General features: G+C 38.6%; 1 protein-coding gene across 1 annotated transcript in view; it reads left to right on the forward strand.

Annotated features, from left to right (window-relative positions):
• LOC106660774 (sushi, von Willebrand factor type A, EGF and pentraxin domain-containing protein 1) overlaps window positions 1–20338 on the forward strand; it is a 61947-nt gene that overhangs the window by 33062 nt on the left and 8547 nt on the right. Inside the window, exons 3-14 of the mRNA XM_014383686.2 lie at window positions 11263–11344; window positions 15619–16531; window positions 16594–16798; window positions 16883–17401; window positions 17621–17803; window positions 17863–18222; window positions 18285–18487; window positions 18547–18714; window positions 18774–19353; window positions 19415–19596; window positions 19668–19970; window positions 20045–20314. Of these exons, the coding sequence (XP_014239172.1) occupies window positions 11263–11344; window positions 15619–16531; window positions 16594–16798; window positions 16883–17401; window positions 17621–17803; window positions 17863–18222; window positions 18285–18487; window positions 18547–18714; window positions 18774–19353; window positions 19415–19596; window positions 19668–19970; window positions 20045–20314 (3968 nt within the window). The remainder of the gene's footprint in view (window positions 1–11262; window positions 11345–15618; window positions 16532–16593; window positions 16799–16882; window positions 17402–17620; window positions 17804–17862; window positions 18223–18284; window positions 18488–18546; window positions 18715–18773; window positions 19354–19414; window positions 19597–19667; window positions 19971–20044; window positions 20315–20338) is intronic.

The following is a 20338-nucleotide window of genomic DNA, read 5'->3' on the forward strand; positions in this document are numbered from 1 at the left end:
ATTAAGATCAATTTTAACCAAGAGAACAGTTCACTGAGATGACTGAGAGATCAAGAAAATATACCAAAATTTGGTTAGACTGTATATTTTCGTAGTTAATCTTGGGACAGATAGAATCCAGTCGGTCGTTTCGTTTAGAAAGTTTAATATTAAAAAGTCCATCGAAGATGTCGTTTGGTTTAACAAGTCAGATTCAATATTGACACGAACAAAAGATGAGCCATGGTGGTCAATTTTTACCCAATGATTTTCAATGGGTCATCGATTCACCAAGTCTCAAAATTTTAACAAAAATCTTCAAAAATGTTTCTGCTAACCCCGTTTTTCGGCTGTTCCTGGCCCAGCGAGCAAAACGCTCATCCGCCGGCTTCTTTTGTCTTTGTGCTCACCTCCTCCTCAATTATTTTTTTTCTTTTCTTTTTACTGCCGGCCTTTACTTTCACTCTTTGAACTTTCAGGGTCCTTCCGCGTAACTTTCGGCGGGAGAAGGCGCTTTCTTCTACAATTTCCTGTGTTGTTAAACGCCTGCGGTCGTGTACGAGGAGGTTTTATTCCACGTTCTTCCCGTTTCTGGAAGGTTGAGTCCCACTTGTCGGCGGTTTTGTGAAAAGGTAACCCTGGCCTGGACATTTCTCGCTGTTAAAATCAGATTCGACTCGTCTCACCGCCTCCAGAACGACGAAATAACTTTCTGCCTGTTCACCCTTCCAGATTTAATTTCAGAAAGAAAAGTCCTGAAAATATAATAGACTACGGTCGTGCACAGATCAAAAATTATTTTATAATTATTATTTGCTATCATTTCTGCAATCAACATTACTCGTTTACTTTCCATTAGGGTTTCAACATATCGATCAAGCCGTAATGCTATGCTGAAAATAATTAGTGGCTCGCTAGATTGGAAAGTTGCTCAAGTATGCTCATATTTTATCAACTTTTAGACCAGGAAATCTTTTCTTTTTTTTCGAATACCCCTTTCTACAGTGGAAAAACAAATCCAACGGTAATTCAATTATGGGAGGGCGCAGGTGTTATTGGAATTGTGCCGTGATTTCCCTAGATGGGAAACGGATCCCCCATCTCAGGGCAGTCCCGGAGAAAGTCGTCTACCGGTACATCGGGCTCGTTATCGTTTTTTTCTCCTTGATTCTCTAACAAAAGGCTCAAAAGAAGAAAATATGTAAACCGTGTTATCTAATCTCACGCGGAAGTCAACCTGATGTTCAGCCGGTGGTCTCTAGCGTAATATGAGTGGAAAATTTTCCCGTCTGGTTTAAATGTCAGGCTTGAAAATTAGTTTTAGATGTAATTACCAAGTGATCTTGCTTATAACTTGTAATTACAACATATTTTCTATTTTCTCCGTCTATATGAGAGACATCGTCTTGTCCTTTTTTTGAGTCGACTTGACAGAGCGACAGAAACTGAAGAAACCGCAATTCTTAAGCTAACGGTCTCCTTTAAGTTAAGATGATGATCCGATTCTCAGGAGAATAGTGACGGTGAAGTAGATTTTGTATAACAATACAGTTCAGAGGCGATCATGGGGAAAGCGAGATTGGATTAGAGACTGATTCTTAGGCCGGACTTTAATCTAAAGTTCTAAAAATTTCGTTTGGAAAGTTTCTTATGTGAGATCATTGATTGTTTCTTTAAACAGTTGTCCTTGGATAAATTGTACGCATAAAACAAATCCATTATATTTCATCATGGAAGGACGCAGAACTTTCTCATTGTTAATCAGGTTCTTTCATTTTTTGAAATATGCTGTCTATTTCTAAGGTGAATGTATATAAACGCATGGGATAAGTAGATAAATGAAATACAAAGCGTATAAATTGATCAGATAGAAAGAAAGATACACATAATTATGAAGATAAGTTAATAGTGACACAGAGATGGAGGGGTGAGTGAGTGAGAGATAGATAATTAGATAGATAGATAGAGAAAGAAAAAAAGGGGAGAGAGAGAGAGTGAGATAGAGAATTGATGGGCAGAATTATTTGGATGTGGGAAAAAGATAAGGAAGTTAGTTGTATGGTGAAAGACGGAATAAATAAATAGTGATTAAGACAAAAATGCAAGAGAAATAAACTAAGTAATAAATAGAGAGAGTCATAGATATATACATAGTGTTTGTGTGTGTGTGTGTGTGTGTGTGTGTGTGTCTGAGAGAGAGAGAGAGAGAGAGAGAGAGAGAGAGAGACTGCAATAGATACAGAGCGATAATAATAAAGACAGAAAGAAAGTATGTGATATGAAAAAGAAGGAATAAAAAAGAAGAAATAAACAATGTTAAATAAAGTAAATGCAAAAATGAAAGAAAGTGAGTAAAAGAACGAGTGAGAGAGATCCATGAGAAAAGTATATGTGGTGTAAAAAAACAAAATTGAAAGTAAGAAAGAAATAGTGCTACAAGGAGAAAAGAGAGAAATCGAGAGAGAAAGGCTGGAATAGAGTGAGAGACAAAATAAGAAAAAGAAAGAAAAATTAAGTGATGTAGTGACAGACGGGTAAAAAAAGAGAAGAAGAAAGAAATAGTGTTAAAGACCGAAAAGCAAAAATGAAAGAAAGTTAGTAATATGAGTAACAGAGAGACAGAAAGACTGGAATATAGTGTAAAAGAAAAAACTAAGATAAAAAATATTAAATCCATTAGATTTCGTAGCCCGATTGACCAAATAACTTCTTTCAATTAATTAATCTTTATGTAAGTTATTGGTTGAGATAAAAAAAGTCAATGTCACGAGCGGGATTGGAACCCACGACCTTCTGCTAAAAACGCCGTTGCTCTACCACTTGACTTCGATCCACGATATAAAAATTATTGTTTACTACGTTTTTTATTTCTAATGAGGCTATGAGCCAAGAGAAAAAGTAAGTGAGGTAGTAAAAGAGGGAACAAAAATGAAAAGAAGAAAAAAATAATGTTAAATACAGAGATGCAAAATAGAAAGAAAGTGAGTTGTGAGCAATAAAAAACAAAGAGAGAGAGAAGGCAGACAGACAAATTGAGATTAAAAATATGTTCAAATAAAAATTTATCATTGAGAGGTTATTTAGCGACGGAACAGCGTTGCTCAAATTAGCAGCTACATTGCTGCCTGTCGTTGCACCTTCTCGCCTTGAGCACTGTTGCCCAAAATACCTTCAAATGCCGTATTAAAGCTTATTCCGCAATAATTCCCTTTTGCGTTGGCCGTGACGGAAAGAACAATCCTCTTTTTCCAGCCTTGTACAACTCCCGTTCTTGATTTTTAAACCCGTTCGTTTTTACGGGTAAAATTCGACGGAAGTAAGTTTTTGTCACGAATACGTGGGTTTTAAACAATTTTGTAGAAAATTTTCTTCACAGGTAGACTTTTGAAACAATCAGGCATATAAGTACCATATTTCTAGAGCGAAAAGTTAATATTATGTTAAAGGGCCATATAATAGAATAATTCTACTTTTAGTTTAAAGCTTTTTTTATTTTATATCATTTAAAAAAAACCGTTATTCAACAATGATAAAGTTAAAATTCCTTTACTTTTTAATAATCACTTAAGTCCGGAATACCCTGGAAGGGGGTCCATTCGGAGTGGATGGCTCTCCGGATACCGTTAGCCCGTCAAATATTTTAAAATACACATCTGTTCCTGGATATCCGCCTGTTTAAACGATGCCGGCGCATTTGTCAATTCCGCACTTTGGACATGGGGAGACGTTTATTTCAGATAAAAATGCCTCTGGCATCCAATCTGTCCTTAATTTTCCCGAATGGCTTGAGACAACTCGTCCATTTAAAACCTGGAATATTTCCGTTAAAAAAAAAACTCAACAAAAAAGTCGGTGAATTTGCACAAAATTAAAAAAGTGAAGAAAAAACCAGTAAAAGAGGAAACTGGGATCCACACCAACCCACAGGCCACCGTAGACGATGTACGAAGACCGAAACGTTTAACAAAGGCCAAGGAAATAATAGGCCCCAGGAGAGTAATGATCATACTGCTGACACAACAATTCATCAACTCTCAGACCACCCAATACAGTATTACAACTACGGCAAAACTAATTTTCAAAAATATGCCTTTTAGTCGTATCTTTACAAAGTTGGTGTTTATAATTATATTTCGACTAGAGTAGTCCTGGTATTTTATTGACTGAAATAGATTGAGAGGGAAAATAAAAAAGAGAAAAAGAAGGTGAGTTAGTGGGTAATAAAAAAAAAGAGATGCAGATGTGGAGAGAGAGAAAAATAGATAGATAGAGAGAGATACTGAAATAGATTGAGATTATTGACATAGATAAAGACAAAAGAAAAGTGAAATGGTGAAAAACTGAACAGATATAAGCAGAAGATATAGAGAGAAAGAGAGACAGATAGATAGAGAAATAGAGAGAAAAAAAGAGAGAGAAATAGATAGAGAGAGAAAGAGAGAATGTTAGAAAGAATGGGAGGGAGGGAGAGAGAGATAGAGAGATAGACAGATAGATAGAGAAATAGAGAAAGAAAAAAAGAGAAAGAAATAGATACATAGAGAGAATTTTAGAAAGAGTGGGAGGGAGAGAGAGACAAATGTATAGATAGACAGATAGATAGAGAAATAGAGAGAGAAAAAAGAGACAGAAATGAGAGAGAGAGAGAGAGAGAGAAATGTATAGATAAACAGATAGATAGAGAAATAGGGATAGAAAAAAGAGAAAAAATAGATAGATAGAGAGAGAGAGAATGAGAGAATGTTAGAAAAAATAAAAGGGAGGGAGAGAGATATAGATAGCGAGGAAGAGAGAGAGAGAGAGAGAGAGAGAGAGAGAGAGTAAGAAATAGATAGACAGATAGAGAAAGAAAGGAAGAGAAAGAGAAAGAAATAGATAGATAGAGAAATAGAGAGAGAACTAGATAGATAGAGAAAGAGAGAGAGAGAAAGGAAAAAGTGAAAGAGAGAGAGAATGTTAGAAAGAATGGGAGGGAGAGAGAAAAAGAGAGGGTGATAAAGAGAGAGAATTTTGAATGCTTTTTCAGAAAAATGAGTAATTTTATCAGTTTTTACCATTGTTTCAGAGCTTTTTCTTCCACATTGCTTTCTACGTTCGAGATTTTTATGCAATATCCACGGATTTTCAACAACAAAAAATAGTGGATTGCATTAATGCATTAATTAATGGGAAAATGACTCGAAAAAAAGTTTTCAGGCATTGTGCACTCTTAGAAAGAAATCAGGCCTCGGTCTGATTTAATTTAGCAAAAAAGTGGAAAAAAGGTTTCTCACACGTGTAGAAAGGATAAACATTAAGTTGCAACATATTTTCAACTGATTGGCCAATCTTCACCGGTCCTGGTGACCGGGTTGAAAGGAAATATACTTTTGCGATACACTTTAGAAAAATTGCTTCAGCCCTTGTTGAAATTAGCCGAATTCGAAACACCATCTATCTACTTCTATCTGAGAGAAATCAAGCGACACCTTGTAATGGGGATTGGTTCGACCTCTGGTAAAACGACCCAACTTTTCTTTTAACGAGGAAAAGGTGAATTGGGTCCAGCGACATTGGAAACGGAGAAGAATGGTCAAGAGGTCACTGGTCCTCTTTTCAAACTTTCCTCAATGGATTGAAATTGAACTTTATGACCATTTTTTATTTGGTCGCTAGAGTTAATCATAATGTCAATCTTACGAATCAAATATTAATAGAGCAGTTTCAAAAATTGAAGGCATCAGCAGTTTGATAAAAGGTAGACATTGAACTTTTCATGTTCGCTGGTTCTGTTTGTCTGGAAGTTACTTTCTGGGAAATTGTATGCAAACTCAAATTTTTCAGATCAAGTTAAATTTTGGTTTGTTATAAATTAGAAAAAAAAGTGATCCTAATAACAACAAAAATAAGTACGTATACTTGTAAGTACTTATTTTACTCCCAGTAAGCCTGAGAAGTAAATATTTTTTAATGTGTGAAATTGAAATCCAGTAAATAAAGATTTTATAAACGTCCAGGACCTGCTCACGTCTTGTCAGAATTTTTTGGCAATGAACGAAAAGGTGAAAGCTCCACTGGTCGATTGTGTTCACGGATTTTCGAATTGTGAGTCACTGGGTATGACTTAGTCGTGACCGGCTTTACTTTTTCCCGGATTCTCATTAAAACCGAAAGCAAGACCACTGCGAAGTATTGACTTGCGATTTCTATTCTGACAAAAAATGAAATCAAATGCTAAACATTTGTTATTTTTTGAGCTTAATGTTATGTATTTATTTTCCGACCTTACTTCTAAAGAAGAATTTAGTTAAATTTATTCTCTGATTGCCTAATAGACCCTCTCTGAATAAAAGACACGCATCGACAAAATAAAATTTGTTAAAAGTGAGAAAACGACATAAGACAATAAAACTTTTAAAAATTTTTGTTTTGATCTGTCAGACGCGTTTCGGCTTCTCACCCTCTTCGACAATAGAATAAAATGTGTGGTGATTAGTGACAGTTAATCGATATTTATTTAGAAATCGTGAGATGCGGTCTGGTGTGATGTAGGTTTCAGAAAAACATTTTCTTTATCGTGCNTCTCAATAAAGATCGAAACGTTGGCACGATAAAGAAAATGTTTTTCTGAAACCTACATCACACCAGACCGCATCTCACGATTTCTAAATAAATAGAATAAAATTTACCCAAGCAAAATTTGCTTAAAATGAAAGTCTTGACTCACCCTGCTCATCTACCAAAGTAGGAGAATAGGCAGACCAAAAATAATAGGAACGATTCAAAAAACTAAACTACTCTTTAACAATATTTTTCTTTCTATTTTATTCTGTCATAACACAATCGCTTTTTCACTTTTTGCTCTATCTCTCTCCATATCTTTTTCTTTTTCTCACCTTATTTTTCTTTTTATCTCTTAACTATCACTTTCTATTTTATCTCTTTTTTTCTCTTTTATGTACAATCTCTTTCTGTTTGTCTTCGCTGCTCTGTCTCTCACCGTATCTCTCTCTTTCTCCCACATGCGTTGTTTTCTCTCGTTCTTACTTTATTCCTCATTTTCATTATTGGTCTCAAATTTACTTTCTTTATTTCGTCCCTCACCTTAACATTCCTTTTTGTCCTACCTTCTTTTTCCTTCGCCCTATCAATTTCTCTCTCATTTTTTCTCTTTCCGACACTCATCCTTTCTTTCTGTTTTTCTTACTTTGTCTCTTGCCCTATCGCTCTCATTCTTATTTGATCTCTTCTCTGTTTTCACTCACTGACACGTACATATTTGTTTTTTCCTTTTTCCCATTTTCTTTCGTTTTCTCCCCACCATTATATCTCTCTCTATCTATTGTACCTATCTATATATTTTTTCTCACTTTCTTTTTCTCTTGCATTTTCTATCATTAACATTTGTCTTTCTATCACTTTTGTTCCATCTTTCACTCCACTTTCCATCTCTTTCTTATTTTCGCTCTAAATATATTCCAGTCTATCTCTCNTTTTTCTCTTTCTCTTCATCCCTGCATACACTATTTTTTCTATCTACCCATCGTTCATCCTCTACAACACTCATTGACCGTGAAACTAAAGTTTGCTTTGGTTCACACACTAGTGCAAACATATTTTAAAATAACATCGCAGTAAGGTAGTTATAATCAGCTTCCTCTTCTGACTGAATATTAATTAATCTGTATTTTCCTGCCTTAATTGGGATTTTAGACACCCAATATCTGTCAGGAGGTTTTTCAATTAATTGTAGATTATGGGAAATTAGTCTAGATTAATATCCTATTTTAATTGATTATGGTGATTCGAGTTCAATTTTAGTTCGGAAAGAACGATTTTCAGCATATCGCTGTAAGAAAGAAGAGATTGTGAAATTCGAATTTCCTGTCTAATAAATTATTAATTAAATATAACAAACAACAATTTTTATTCTGGACTTCAACGTAATTACAATTCATGTGTGAACCAGTTAATAATAAAAAAAGGGAACGATTCACTTCCAGTCAATAAAAGAAGGCCGAAAATGTTCTACGCGGTCACTGCGCCGAAATTCCCGTTGTGATAATTAGTTTCCAGACCTGACCGATGGGTTCCAATTTCTCTGTGTACCCGTCAAACGGCCCGGTTATTGCCCATAATTGCATCCCGGTCCTTTTCAGATTATCATAACCATTCTGCTCCTTGCGGTAGGCCATGAGGCCACTTAGAAAAAACAAAAAACGCCTCACCTCTGTGTATATTTCTGCCCGATTGAATTTTCATTTTCAACAGCGCGGGAAAAATAGATTTAGTCATGTTTAAACATTTTTTTTTCCTTATTGCCATAAAATCCAATCTTTACGCTTTACCTGTTAGTTCTGGATTCAAAGATTTACATAACATTTTTCTTTTCGAGGTGCTTTTTATTGGATAAAAAATGACATACTGTTTCCAATCCGGCGGGACAAAATACATAATTAAGGGGTATCAAGCCTGATCAAAAAATATGACTTTACACCCCCCCCCTTTAGCCAATGACATCCCCTAACCAGAATATATCGATTAGTTATGACCATACTTAACATTATTAAATAAAAGAATTACTTAAAAAAATCCTATCAGGACGTAAGAACACGAATATAAATGGAGATGAGAGTGAAAAATAAATAAATAGAAAAAAGAGAAAAATAGTTTAATAACAACGTAAATAGATAGGAAGATAGGGAGGAAAAAAGAGAGAAATAAAGAAAGAGAGAGAGAAAGGTAGAGGCCGTGAGAATGTGGAAAAAGGATTCTTTGAATATATAAGAATGAGGAGAAAAAAGTGAAAGACAGGATGATAAAAGGGAGGATAGAGGAAAGATGAAAACAGGTAGATAGAGAGAGAGAAAGAAATAGGAAGAGAGAGTGACAAAAAGGCAGAGGCAGTGAGAAAGAGTGTAAAAGGGATTCTTTTGGAATATAAGGAAGAAGAGAAAAACAAAGAAAAAGTGAAAGAGAGAATAGTAAAAGAGAAGACAGGTGAAAGGTGAAAATACAGGTAGACAGAAGAGACAGAGACAGAGAGAGAGAGAGAGTGAGAGAGGGAGAGAGAGAAATAGGAAGAGAGAGTGACAAAAAGGCAGATATAGTGAGAAAGAGTGGAAAGGGATTCATTGAGAATATATCAGAGAGAAGAAATACAAAGAAAGAATGAAAGAGAGAATAATAAAAGAGAACACAGGAGAAAGATGAAAATACAGGTAGATAGAGGGGGAGAGAGAGAGAGAGAGAGAGAGAGAGAGAGATAGGAAGATAGAGAGAGAGAGAAATAGGAAGAAAGAGTGACAAAAAGGCTGAGGCAGTGCGAAAGAGTGTAAAAGGGATTATTTTGGAATATAAGGAAGAAGAGAAAAACAAAGAAAAAGTGAAAGAGAATAGTAAAAGAGAAGACAGACACTTGTCAGAGAGAGTGACAAAAAGGCAGAGATAGTGAGAAATAGTGGAAAGGGATTCATTGAGAATATATCAGACAAGAACTACAAAGAAAGAATGAAAGAGAGAATAATAAAAGAGAACACTGGAGAAAGATGAAAATACAGGTAGATAGAGGGGAGAGAGAGAGAAATAGGAAGATAGAGAGAGAGAGAGAGAGAGAGAGAGAGAAATAGGAAGAGAGAGTGACAAAAAGGCAGAGATAGTGAGAAATAGTGGAAAGGGATTCATTGAGAATATATCAGACAAGAACTACAAAGAAAGAATGAAAGTGAGAATAATAAAAGAGAACACAGGAGAAAGATGAAAATACAGGTAGATAGAGGGGAGAGAGAGAGAAATAGGAAGATAGAGAGAGAGAAATAGGAAGAGAGAGTGACAAAAAGGCTGAGGCAGTGCGAAAGAGTATAAAAGGGATTATTTTGGAATATAAGGAAGAAGAGAAAAACAAAGAAAAAGTGAAAGAGAATAGTAAAAGAGAAGACAGACAGTTGTCAGAGAGAGTGACAAAAAGGCAGAGCAGTGAGAAAGAGTGTAAAAGGGATTCATTGGGAATATATCAGAGAGAAGAAATACAAAGAAAAAATGAAAGAGAGAATAATAAAAGAGAACACAGGCGAAAGATGAAAATACAGGTAGATAAAGGAGAGAGTGAGAAAGAGGGTAAAAGGGATTCATTGGGAATAAAGCAAGAGGAGAAAGACAAGGGAAAAGTGAGAGAGAGAATAATAAAAGAGAAGACAGAGGAAAGATGAAAATACAGGGTGAGAGAGAGAAAGGGAGAGAAAAAGAAAGAAAGAGGAAGAAAGAAATAGGAGGGGCGAGTGACAAAAAGGCAGAGGCAGTGAGAAAGAGTATAAAAGGGATTCATTTAGAATATAAGGGAGAGGAGAAAAACAAAGAAAAAGTAAAAGAGAAGACAGGTGAAAGATGAAAATACAGGTAGATTGAGGAGAGAGAGAGAGAGAGAGAGAGAGAGAGAGCGAGAGAAGGAAAGAGACAGTTAACTTATCTTTGAGGTTTTATCACTTGTTAAGGTAAAAAAAGTACAATCCAATAAAACTTAAAATCTACGTAGAAAAAAACAAACAACGTGTCGTTTGAGAAGGCAATAAATAAGTAAGCTTTGGCAAAAGAACATGGCAGAACACCTACCCCACCCTCATTAAGCTCACATAATTGTCCGACGGTTTATGCGGGACGGTCTGAAAATGCTTCCACAACCGGCAATTTACCCGTGTGCGTGTCAAATCCTATACAAGAGTCAATAACACGAAATTTACGACTGCCCGGGCCGAAATGTACCTGTGCAATTGTTAACGTGCGCCGCAGTGATAACTCATGAGATGCCCCGGTAAAAGAAAGTTTATTTGGCTGGAATCCCGTCCGATAAATTTAATTATTATATATCTGTGTGCGTTTGTGTTATAATGTATGACATAAATAACCTTTACATAATTCAATTTTCCAGCCAGTTATACCGCAGTAAACTTTTTTTTTTAATTTGGGCTTACATGACAAATTATCACTTCACTTCATGATACAAAAAAAACAACTTAATATTGCTTCAACAAAAATTGTTTACCTTTAGTTTATATGTGAATAATTGTGTAATGACATGCCGGGTTTTTATTATAATAGATTTTCTCCTACTCAGTGCCACAACAATGGCATGTCGTCATGTAAATACGCCCGCTGGGCATAAATCGGCATAATAGATTTTTTTTTCGACACTGCTTTATACTCATGTATTATAAAATCTACTAGGCGAATTACGAAATTGTATTGTTTGCTGTATTGATGACATAAAAGAGCAATTCTGATTGTTGTTTTTTGTTTTGTTTTTTCTAGGATGGGAACTCAAAGGATTGCACTGCTACAAGTTCTTCAGTATAAAGCACTCCTGGGAAAGCGCAGCTCAGCTTTGCAATAGGTAAATACTTATTTAATCATTATTTGCAGTTGATCAATTAAAATAATGGTCCGTTTATTATATCTGATTTGCCAAAATGGAGAAACGAATATGGCCTACGGGTACAATTACCAGGAAAATTTTCTTCGGGACGATGGCTGGCCGACAATGAAACTATTATACATATATTACCTCCCTTCATGTATCCGTCCTTTTCGCTGAAGATCTACAGACAAATTATTAGATTTCTTCTTGATGCCTGCAGGGTAATGAACTTGAACTATTTTGGCCTGCCTATCCTAATTGTTTTGGTTCAGAAGTATTTCGACATTTTTACTTGTTGAGTTAGGGTACAAGCGTTTCTTCGCCTCTCCCTGCTTATACGGGATACGGCGGATCGGACGGTAGCGTATAGGCGTTGAGGACGCAATGATTATGCTGGATAATCCCTCTAATGCGTGAGTAGTAGCGGATGGGAACGGGTAGTGAATCGGTTTCTCTTATTCGAGTATGCTTTGCATTGTTGTGCGTATGACCGGCGAGGTACCTTGGGGAAGCGAAGGATTTGACCACCTAGGCTGAGCCTATGGCGTCCCTCGAATGCGCATGGCAGGTGTAGGCTGAGCTCGACAGGAGGTTTTTACCGTAGGCGGTGCTCCTCTAGGGGGTGGTTAGAAATTCCACTTAAACGAAACCGCGGCCGGAGCGGATCCGGAAGTTTCGACGCTGGTGAAGCCCCACTACTCTGGAAGATAGAGTCGCCTCTATCTAGGAAGCGCGCGGGAGATCGGGTATTTCAGCTTAGGTAGCATAAAACCCGCGCGCGGCATATGGTTTGATGCTCAATGCAAACCCGGCCACTTGGAATGGACAAGCGAGGAGCGAGGTTGTCTTGGCCCTTCGGGGATGAGCTACCTCTACACCAATGCTGAGGCAGTAACACTATTCTGTCGGATGCGGAGGTGCGTCAGCTCTCATCTTGAGAATCAAAACGTCCGACAAGGCTGAATAGGCCAAGTGCGGTCGTTAAAGATCTTCAGAGTCCTTTTTAGGATGACCGAGTATGCGGGAATAAACTGTCCGATGCCCGCATCCCTTAGGGTCACCTTCCCTGTGGGCCAAGCCAAGCCCTACCATCAGCCCCGGTGCCTTGGGGTAACCAATGATGGAGGCAAAATTTCCCCCTTACCTTCCTTATCCTTCCTCTTCCCTCACTGTTTTGGCAAAAGCTTCCTGGGTTACTGAATCCGCACCCCTCTGGCAACGGGTGCATCAGTAGGGGGTTCGTATAAACCACCGGGTGGGCGATCAGTTCCACCTTAAAAATAATTCTGAACCACGGGAGTAGAGAATCCAAGCGACTCTGCTAAATGAGATTGGACTCGTGGCGGTCGTGGTTTGCAAACAAATTGTACCTTAGCTAGAGGGTACCGGCCAACCGAAGCCGGAGATAGAGTACCCTTTCTAATTCTCCGAGGGTGGTGAAAGGCAAGGCAGAAAGGCTGTGACAGAAACCACAAAACTGACTTTTTCAACGCACATGTATGGATTTGCCCTTTTCAAGACACTTCTGAACTTGGTTAGCATTGCACCACCTCGCTAGCCAAGGAATGTGACAAGTCCACGCATGTAAAATCTTCCTGGTGTTCTCTTTGAGAACACTGGTTGAGAACACTGGGCGTCTGAGAAGTCTCCTCGGGGATAAGTCCTGACGTTAAAGATCTTCATGAGTTTCAAAATTCATGTAAACAAGGGAACATATGTTCGATGCCTTTGGGGGAATGAACGTGAACCATTTTTGCCTGCCTATTCTTCGCCACTCCTGTTTTTAGTCCTCATCATCGTTGAATATCGCAATACTTCCTTCGGTTATTTTGATCCAGTTCTAACGGAGGAAATAGATTTTGTAATAGCAAAAATTATATCTCATTGTGTCACTAACCGACCATGATGGGAAAAGATCGCAACGCGTCTGACAGACCAAAATGTCGAGTAAAGGCAAGATTAGGATTATCAATAACAACAAAACCATTCCTCTGAAAGAATAGCAGATGCATCAGATCTTACGATGACACTAAGGTGAAAAATTTAAATGCGTCTGACAGATCAAACGATTTTAGTAATTTATCACATTATCGTCTTTTTTATCGGCTATATGACCTATAAGGGAAAAATTAAGAAAACGGCGAAGATAGCGGACCCAAATAATCAGGATGTTGTGCGGCCTGTCCGAGAGGAAGGTCAGAACATGGAAATATTTTTTTTAAATTATAATCATAATTATAATTTATAAAATCGTACGTCTAAAATGTTTTTAAACAAGGATCGAGCTCAAGTCCGTAGGACCGGGGTGAACGGTCTCGCGTGATTATCCGAGGGTATCTGTCAAATTCTAATTACTCTGGTAAACCGTAAGGTGGAAGCGCTTTATCGTTACGGAGAGTTTCACTCAACAGGGCTAACGTGAATTGAACAAGACGATATTTAAAATGGGGTTTAGGTCCAAAACTAAGAAGCAAGCGGGTCATGCGTATGTCACATATTGTCAAGGCAGCATCACCACGGATTGTCACCCAGACAATGGGAGCATGACGTCAACTGAAGAAAATGTCAACCCGGTCCCAATGCTAATTACTTTCTTAGCCCACTCTAAATAGGTACTGCCGGAGTTCCCATGGCCTTTCCGGCCAACATCGACCTTGTAAAGAACATAGTTTCCATTATGCTCTTATGCTCATTATTGAGCTTATTGCATTATGCTTATTATTTTTAATAGTTATTAAATAAATTTCAAATATTGGTATGGTATTTGTAATAAGGATACCAGGAAGCGGGGTTTGTGGTCCCCAGGCACTGCAGCCTTCTGGCTTATTGTACCTTCCTAGTTCATTAGTTTAGTGCAATGGACTCAATCTTTCTCCTTAGAAGTATCAGGTCATTGACTGTCGCTGTTGTTTCGCATTCGAAGATGATATGGGTGGCTGTTTCCTCCTCCTCATTACATAATGCAGATGGGATCATCGTGATATATGGCTATGTTGTGTAGATGTTTTCTCAGATGACTGTGACCGGTTAGTAGTCCTATCACTCCTCTGAGTTTAGCCCTATCCAATTGCAGCAGCGATTTTGCCAGTCTTGGTGAGGGTTGTTTCATCATAAGTTTACTGTGTTTAGCGCCCATAGAGTTTATCCACTTCTCCTTTGTTATCCCAAGAATAGGTTCGGGGCTTATGTATGTCTTGCAGATCCCCCTCTGAACAGTCTGTCTGCTTTCTCGTTAATAGTTGCTTGGCTATCATATCTTATGAGGATTTTTTTGCCAGTGAAACCTCTTTTAAGATTTTCCAGGGTACAAGCATTGATGGCATGTATTTCTGCTTGAAAGACCGAAGTGAACTTTCCTAATGAGTTTGATTACTCATGTTTTGGACTTGTACTTGTTCCTTCTTTTGTTTTGGAGCCATCAGTATACCATATCATTGTAACTGATCCTCTCCCGTATCCTTCTCTCCTTTATAGTCCCTTGATCATATAGTCAATCCCCATTTCTAAGATTGGGTATATAATTTTGTTAATTTTGGTAGTATGCCCGAATTGTTTAGTTCCTATCCAATTTTATTGTTTTTGGAGCCTAAATGATCTTTTCCTAGCCTCTCCTTGTTAGCAGAGTTTCTAATGCACTTGTAGGGGTTGTTCTCATTGCCCCTGTGATACATAGGTTTGCTAGTCTTTGTATGCTGCCTAATGTTTGAGAAGCTACTTTTTGTTGAGCTTTGGTCTACCAGATTAATGATCGATAGGTTCTTTTGGGTCTTATACGTCCAGTAGGCCATTTCTGGTTTTAGCCCTCAACATTTGCCTAGGATTCTTCTTGTGGTCATTAATTTCAAATTCAAATATTTTTCCCTCATTATGGCATAGGGTTGTTAGAAAACAATGGCCCTTCAGATTTTTATAAATTTTTGTCGTAGCATTGTTTGGTACATCTCAAGTCAATGTTAGCTTTAATTATTTTTGTTAAATCAGTGGATGTTTCCTACGTGAATTTACTCATTGATAAAACGACTAATTAATATCTTGAGCTACGGACTTCCTTGAACCGTTGAACCGAAGTAGCACGTTTGATTCCTGATTAATAGTAATAACAGGAGGACCTGAGATCGACTTGATAATATCATCATCTCCCAGGAAATAATTTAACTAGATAAATTTATTACGCTGTTCGATGTATTTCTATCTTGATAAAAAATGTAATTGAGAAAATACTAAAAAGTTGTTTTTGTTTTTCGTTTCAGGTATGGCAGCGACCTCGTGCTTGTCGAATCGTACGGCGAAAATAATTTTACGGCCAATTTGGCGATGAAGAACGTCGGCCCGGGGGATCACAGAACCCAGCATTACTGGCTCGGATTGGCGTCCCTCGACGACCTCCGTACGAATACGCTGGAGTCGGCCGCTGGAGTCCTTGTTTCGCAATACGCCGGATTCTGGTCCATCGACCAGCCGGATTCCGTCAGGGGTGAATGCGTCGACGTCTCTTTAACGGACGAACACCAATCCTGGGAGCTGGAAACGTGCGAGTCGCTCCTTCCGTTCCTTTGCCGTGCCAACGCTTGTCCGTCGGGTTCGTTCCATTGCTCCAACGGCAAATGCATCAACGCCGCGTTCAAATGCGACAAACAGAATGACTGCGACGACTGGTCCGACGAAATCGACTGCCCCAGCAACTGCAACTTCTACATGGCCAGTTCCGGAGACGTCGTCGAGAGTCCCAACTACCCCCAAAAGTACGAATCTTTATCCAACTGCAAATGGACGCTCGAAGGGCCACACGGACACAACATCCTCCTTCAGTTTCAAGAATTCGATACGGAAAAATCTTTCGACACGGTACAGATTTTGGTAGGAGGAAGGACCGAAGAGAAATCCGTCAATCTGGCTACTTTGTCCGGAAGGCCTGAAATCGGAAATATGTCTTTCGTGTCCGCTTCGAACTTCATGATTATCAAATTTAGTACAGACGCTTCAGTGGAAAAGAAAGGATTCAGGGCATCTTGGAAAACAGAACCGCAGCTTTGTGGTGGTAATCTGAGAGCTACTACATCCCCTCAGCCGATTACGTCTCCTTCCTATCCAAGAAAATACCCAGGCGGTTTGGAATGCCTTTACATCATTACAGCACAACCAGGAAGAATTATCACTTTAGAGGTATGCTTAAAAATTGATCTTTTACTTAAAGAAAAATTTACATTTTGCACATTTGCTTTCAGATTGATGATATCGACTTGGAGACTGGGAGGGATTACATTCTAGTCAGAGATGGTGATTCTCCTAAGAGCAGGCCCGTAGCAAGACTGACAGGCAAAATGGATACGAACCCAAAACTTCTCATGTCCACCGGAAATCAACTTTACCTTTATTTCAAAACTAGCTTAGGCGATTCTCGGCGAGGATTCAAAATTCGTTATTCTCAAGGTACCGAATATACTTTCAGTTTTTTCCACATCTTATGAAACGGTTGAAGCAAGTTGGTGTTTTATACAATTTTGTAATTACTAGGTTGCAGGGCGACGATTGTAGCTCACAATGGAACATTAGCATCTCCGGCTTTCGGCCTTTCCAACTACCCGAGCAATCAAGATTGCCTTTTGAGGATCCGCAGCCCTAACAAAGCTCCGATCTCGCTCAGGTTCGACTCGATGACAGTCCATACATCTGATACCGTACAGGTTTACGACGGCGTGAGCACGAGCGGCCTCCGACTCCATCCTGGCAATGGATTCACTGGAAATCAGATTCCAAAAATCACACTGACTGCATCCAGCGGTGACATGCTCGTCAGATTTACGACGGATGCTTTGCATAACGCGAAAGGATGGCATGCGACCTTTTCCGCCGACTGCCCGACTCTGCGGCCCGGCGAAGGTGCTCTGGCTTCAAGCAGAGAAACAGCCTTCGGCACATCCGTCGTTTTCACATGTCCCATCGGCCAGGAGTTCGCCACAGGAAAGAACAGGATTAACACCGACTGCATGCCTGGTGGCAACTGGTCAACCTCTTATATACCAAAATGCCAAGGTAATTTTTGCAACCCTGCCAAATTTAAGAACACTGTCATTTTTAAATCGTGAATCTATTTCTACAAAAAAAGAAATGTTTGATTCAGCAAATTGTTCAACTTTTTTAAAAGTTCAGCCCCTAAAAGTCTATAAAAAAGAAAATTTCAAATTTTAATTAATTTGACACACCTTAGGGTTATTCTTTATATATATAATTTTTTTTTTTTTAATTATGCAGAGGTATATTGCGGACCAGTTCCACAAATTGACAATGGTTTCTCAATTGGATCCACAAATGTAACATACAGAGGTGAAGCCATGTACCAATGTTATGCCGGTTTTGCTTTCCCATCTGGTCTACCAGTTGAAAGGGTGTCCTGTTTGTCCGATGGAAGGTGGGAAAGACTGCCAACATGTTTAGGTATTTATATAATTCAATAAAAATCAAAAGGACACCACTCATCCTTTAAATTATTCCAGCATCCCAGTGTGCACCACTCCCAGAAGTTCCTCACGGGATAGCGACGGTGTTGAACGGAGGAGGACGGAGCTACGGAACCATCATCAGATTTGAATGTGAGCCCGGATACACTAGATCTGGACAGCCTGTCATTCTCTGCATGAGCAACGGCACTTGGTCTAGCGATGTTCCGACTTGCTCGAGATCGCTCTGTCCTACGTTGCCAGAAATCTCAAATGGGTTCATTCTTGACCCAACTAGGAAATATTTCTATGGAGATGAAGGAAAAATCCAATGCCACAAAGGTTTCAAATTATTAGGATCGAGTGTAATTAAATGTGGGCCAGAACAAGAATTCCTTAATTTACCAAGATGTGAAGGTAAGCGGTAGTCATTTGTAATTTAAATTAAAAACATAATTAACTTATTTTATTCATTAAAGATGTCAATGAGTGTGCAACTAGTCAATGCGACCAAGCATCAACGGAATGTGTGAATACTGCTGGTAGCTTCCATTGTAAGTGCAGATCAGGATTTGTGGGAAGTATGGAATGCAGGCCTGTAGGTGACCTGGGACTTACAACTGGAGGAATCCCTGATGAATCAATAACTGTCTCTGGTGTCGAATCTGGCTATTCCAAAGATGTAAGTATATTGTACTTTTTTTTTAAACTCAGTGATAAAAAACACTTGTGTTTTTGCAGATGATCAGACTCAACAGCAGACAAGGATGGTGTGGAAATAGCATTGAGCCTGGTGCTAATTGGGTTACCATCGATCTTAAAGCTCCAACAGTTATCCGTGGATTTAGAACTCAGAGTACACCTAGGCCTGATGGCACTGTTGCTTTTACTTCAGCTATAAGAATACAGGTAAATATTATCCTTTTAAAATTTAATAATTATCAAAATATTAACTGTTTACTTTTTAGTACACTAATAACTTAACTGATGTCATGAGAGATTACACAAATCCAGATGGTACTCCTGTTGAATTCAGAATTCTGAGCCCAAGCCTCTCTGTCCTTAATCTCCCAGTGCCAATAGAAGCGCAATTCATTAAATTCAAGGTTCAAGATTACGCCATTGCACCTTGTCTTCGTTTGGAGGTCATGGGATGCACTAGACTCGAATGTGTCGATGTCAATGAATGCAATGCCAACAATGGCGGCTGTGACCAAAAATGCATCAACAGTCCTGGCACATTTTCATGTGTTTGCAATGTCGGATATGAGCTCTATATGCAAAATGGAACTGCTGGGTTTACTATTGACAATTCCGAAACTGGAGAAAGGGATGGTGATATATTCCAGAGGAACAAGACATGCGTACCCGTCATGTGCCCACCACTTGAAAAACCTGACAATGGCCTTTTGCTCTCGTCTAAAGAACAGTACCACTTTGGTGACCTCGCAAACTTCCAGTGTAACTTTGGCTATGTCATGGTCGGCTCTGCATCACTCCTCTGTACTTCAGGAGGCGCATGGAATGGAACTGTTCCAATTTGTCAATGTAAATCTTAAAAATTATATTTTACTTGGAAATATTCTTAATTTTTATAATTTCTTTAAAGATGCTCAATGTGTATCACTTGGGGACAACAAAAATGAGGGATTGTCAATAGTTCGTTTAAATAAAGAATCTAAACTCATCCCTTTCAAAGAAAATGTAACAGTTCAGTGCAACAATCAAGGAAGGCATTTGAGAAGAACTGCATCTTCAGGATTCCGTCAGTGTGTCTACGATCCAAAACCTGTAATTAACGTCATTAATTGCTTAAATTAAAATTTCCTAACTGTGAAATAATATTAAATATCAATTTTCAGGGTTTCCCAGATTATTGGCTGTCAGGTGCTTCACCGGGATGTCCGAGGGTTGACTGTGGTATTCCAGGCCCAACACCCGGTGCTGAATACGGTTTATACAAGGACACAAGGTACCAGTCTTCGTTTTTCTTCGGCTGCCAGGACACTTTCAAACTTGCCGGACAGACTGACAAACATGACAATGTCGTACGTTGCCAAGCTAATGGAGTCTGGGACTTTGGCGATTTAAGATGCGAGGGGCCTGTCTGTCAAGATCCTGGTCGACCAATTGATGGATATCAAGTAGCAAGCAGTTACGAACAAGTAAATTATTACATACATCAATGTATATTTATTAGAAATACTTAGTTTAATTTACATTTTTTAATGGTTTTAAGGGCTCAGAAGTTCAGTTTGGATGTAACAAGCCTGGATATATCTTGATCAACCCGAGACCCATTTCTTGTGTCCGTGAGCCAGAATGTGCAGTCGTTAAACCCCTGGGTCTTGCATCAGGGCGAATCCCAGATTCTGCTATTAATTCAACATCTGAAAGGCCTAATTATGAAGCGAGGAACATCCGTCTAAATTCAGTCACAGGATGGTGCGGAAAGCAAGAAACCTTCACCTATGTCAGCGTTGATCTTGGACAAGTTTTCAGAGTTAAAGTAAGTACATAATATTTGTAATTG

The sequence above is a fragment of the Cimex lectularius genome, unplaced genomic scaffold, assembly GCF_000648675.2.
Source record: "Cimex lectularius strain Harlan isolate CLEC.00 unplaced genomic scaffold, Clec_2.1 scaffold269, whole genome shotgun sequence".
NCBI classification, from domain to species: domain Eukaryota; kingdom Metazoa; phylum Arthropoda; class Insecta; order Hemiptera; family Cimicidae; genus Cimex; species Cimex lectularius.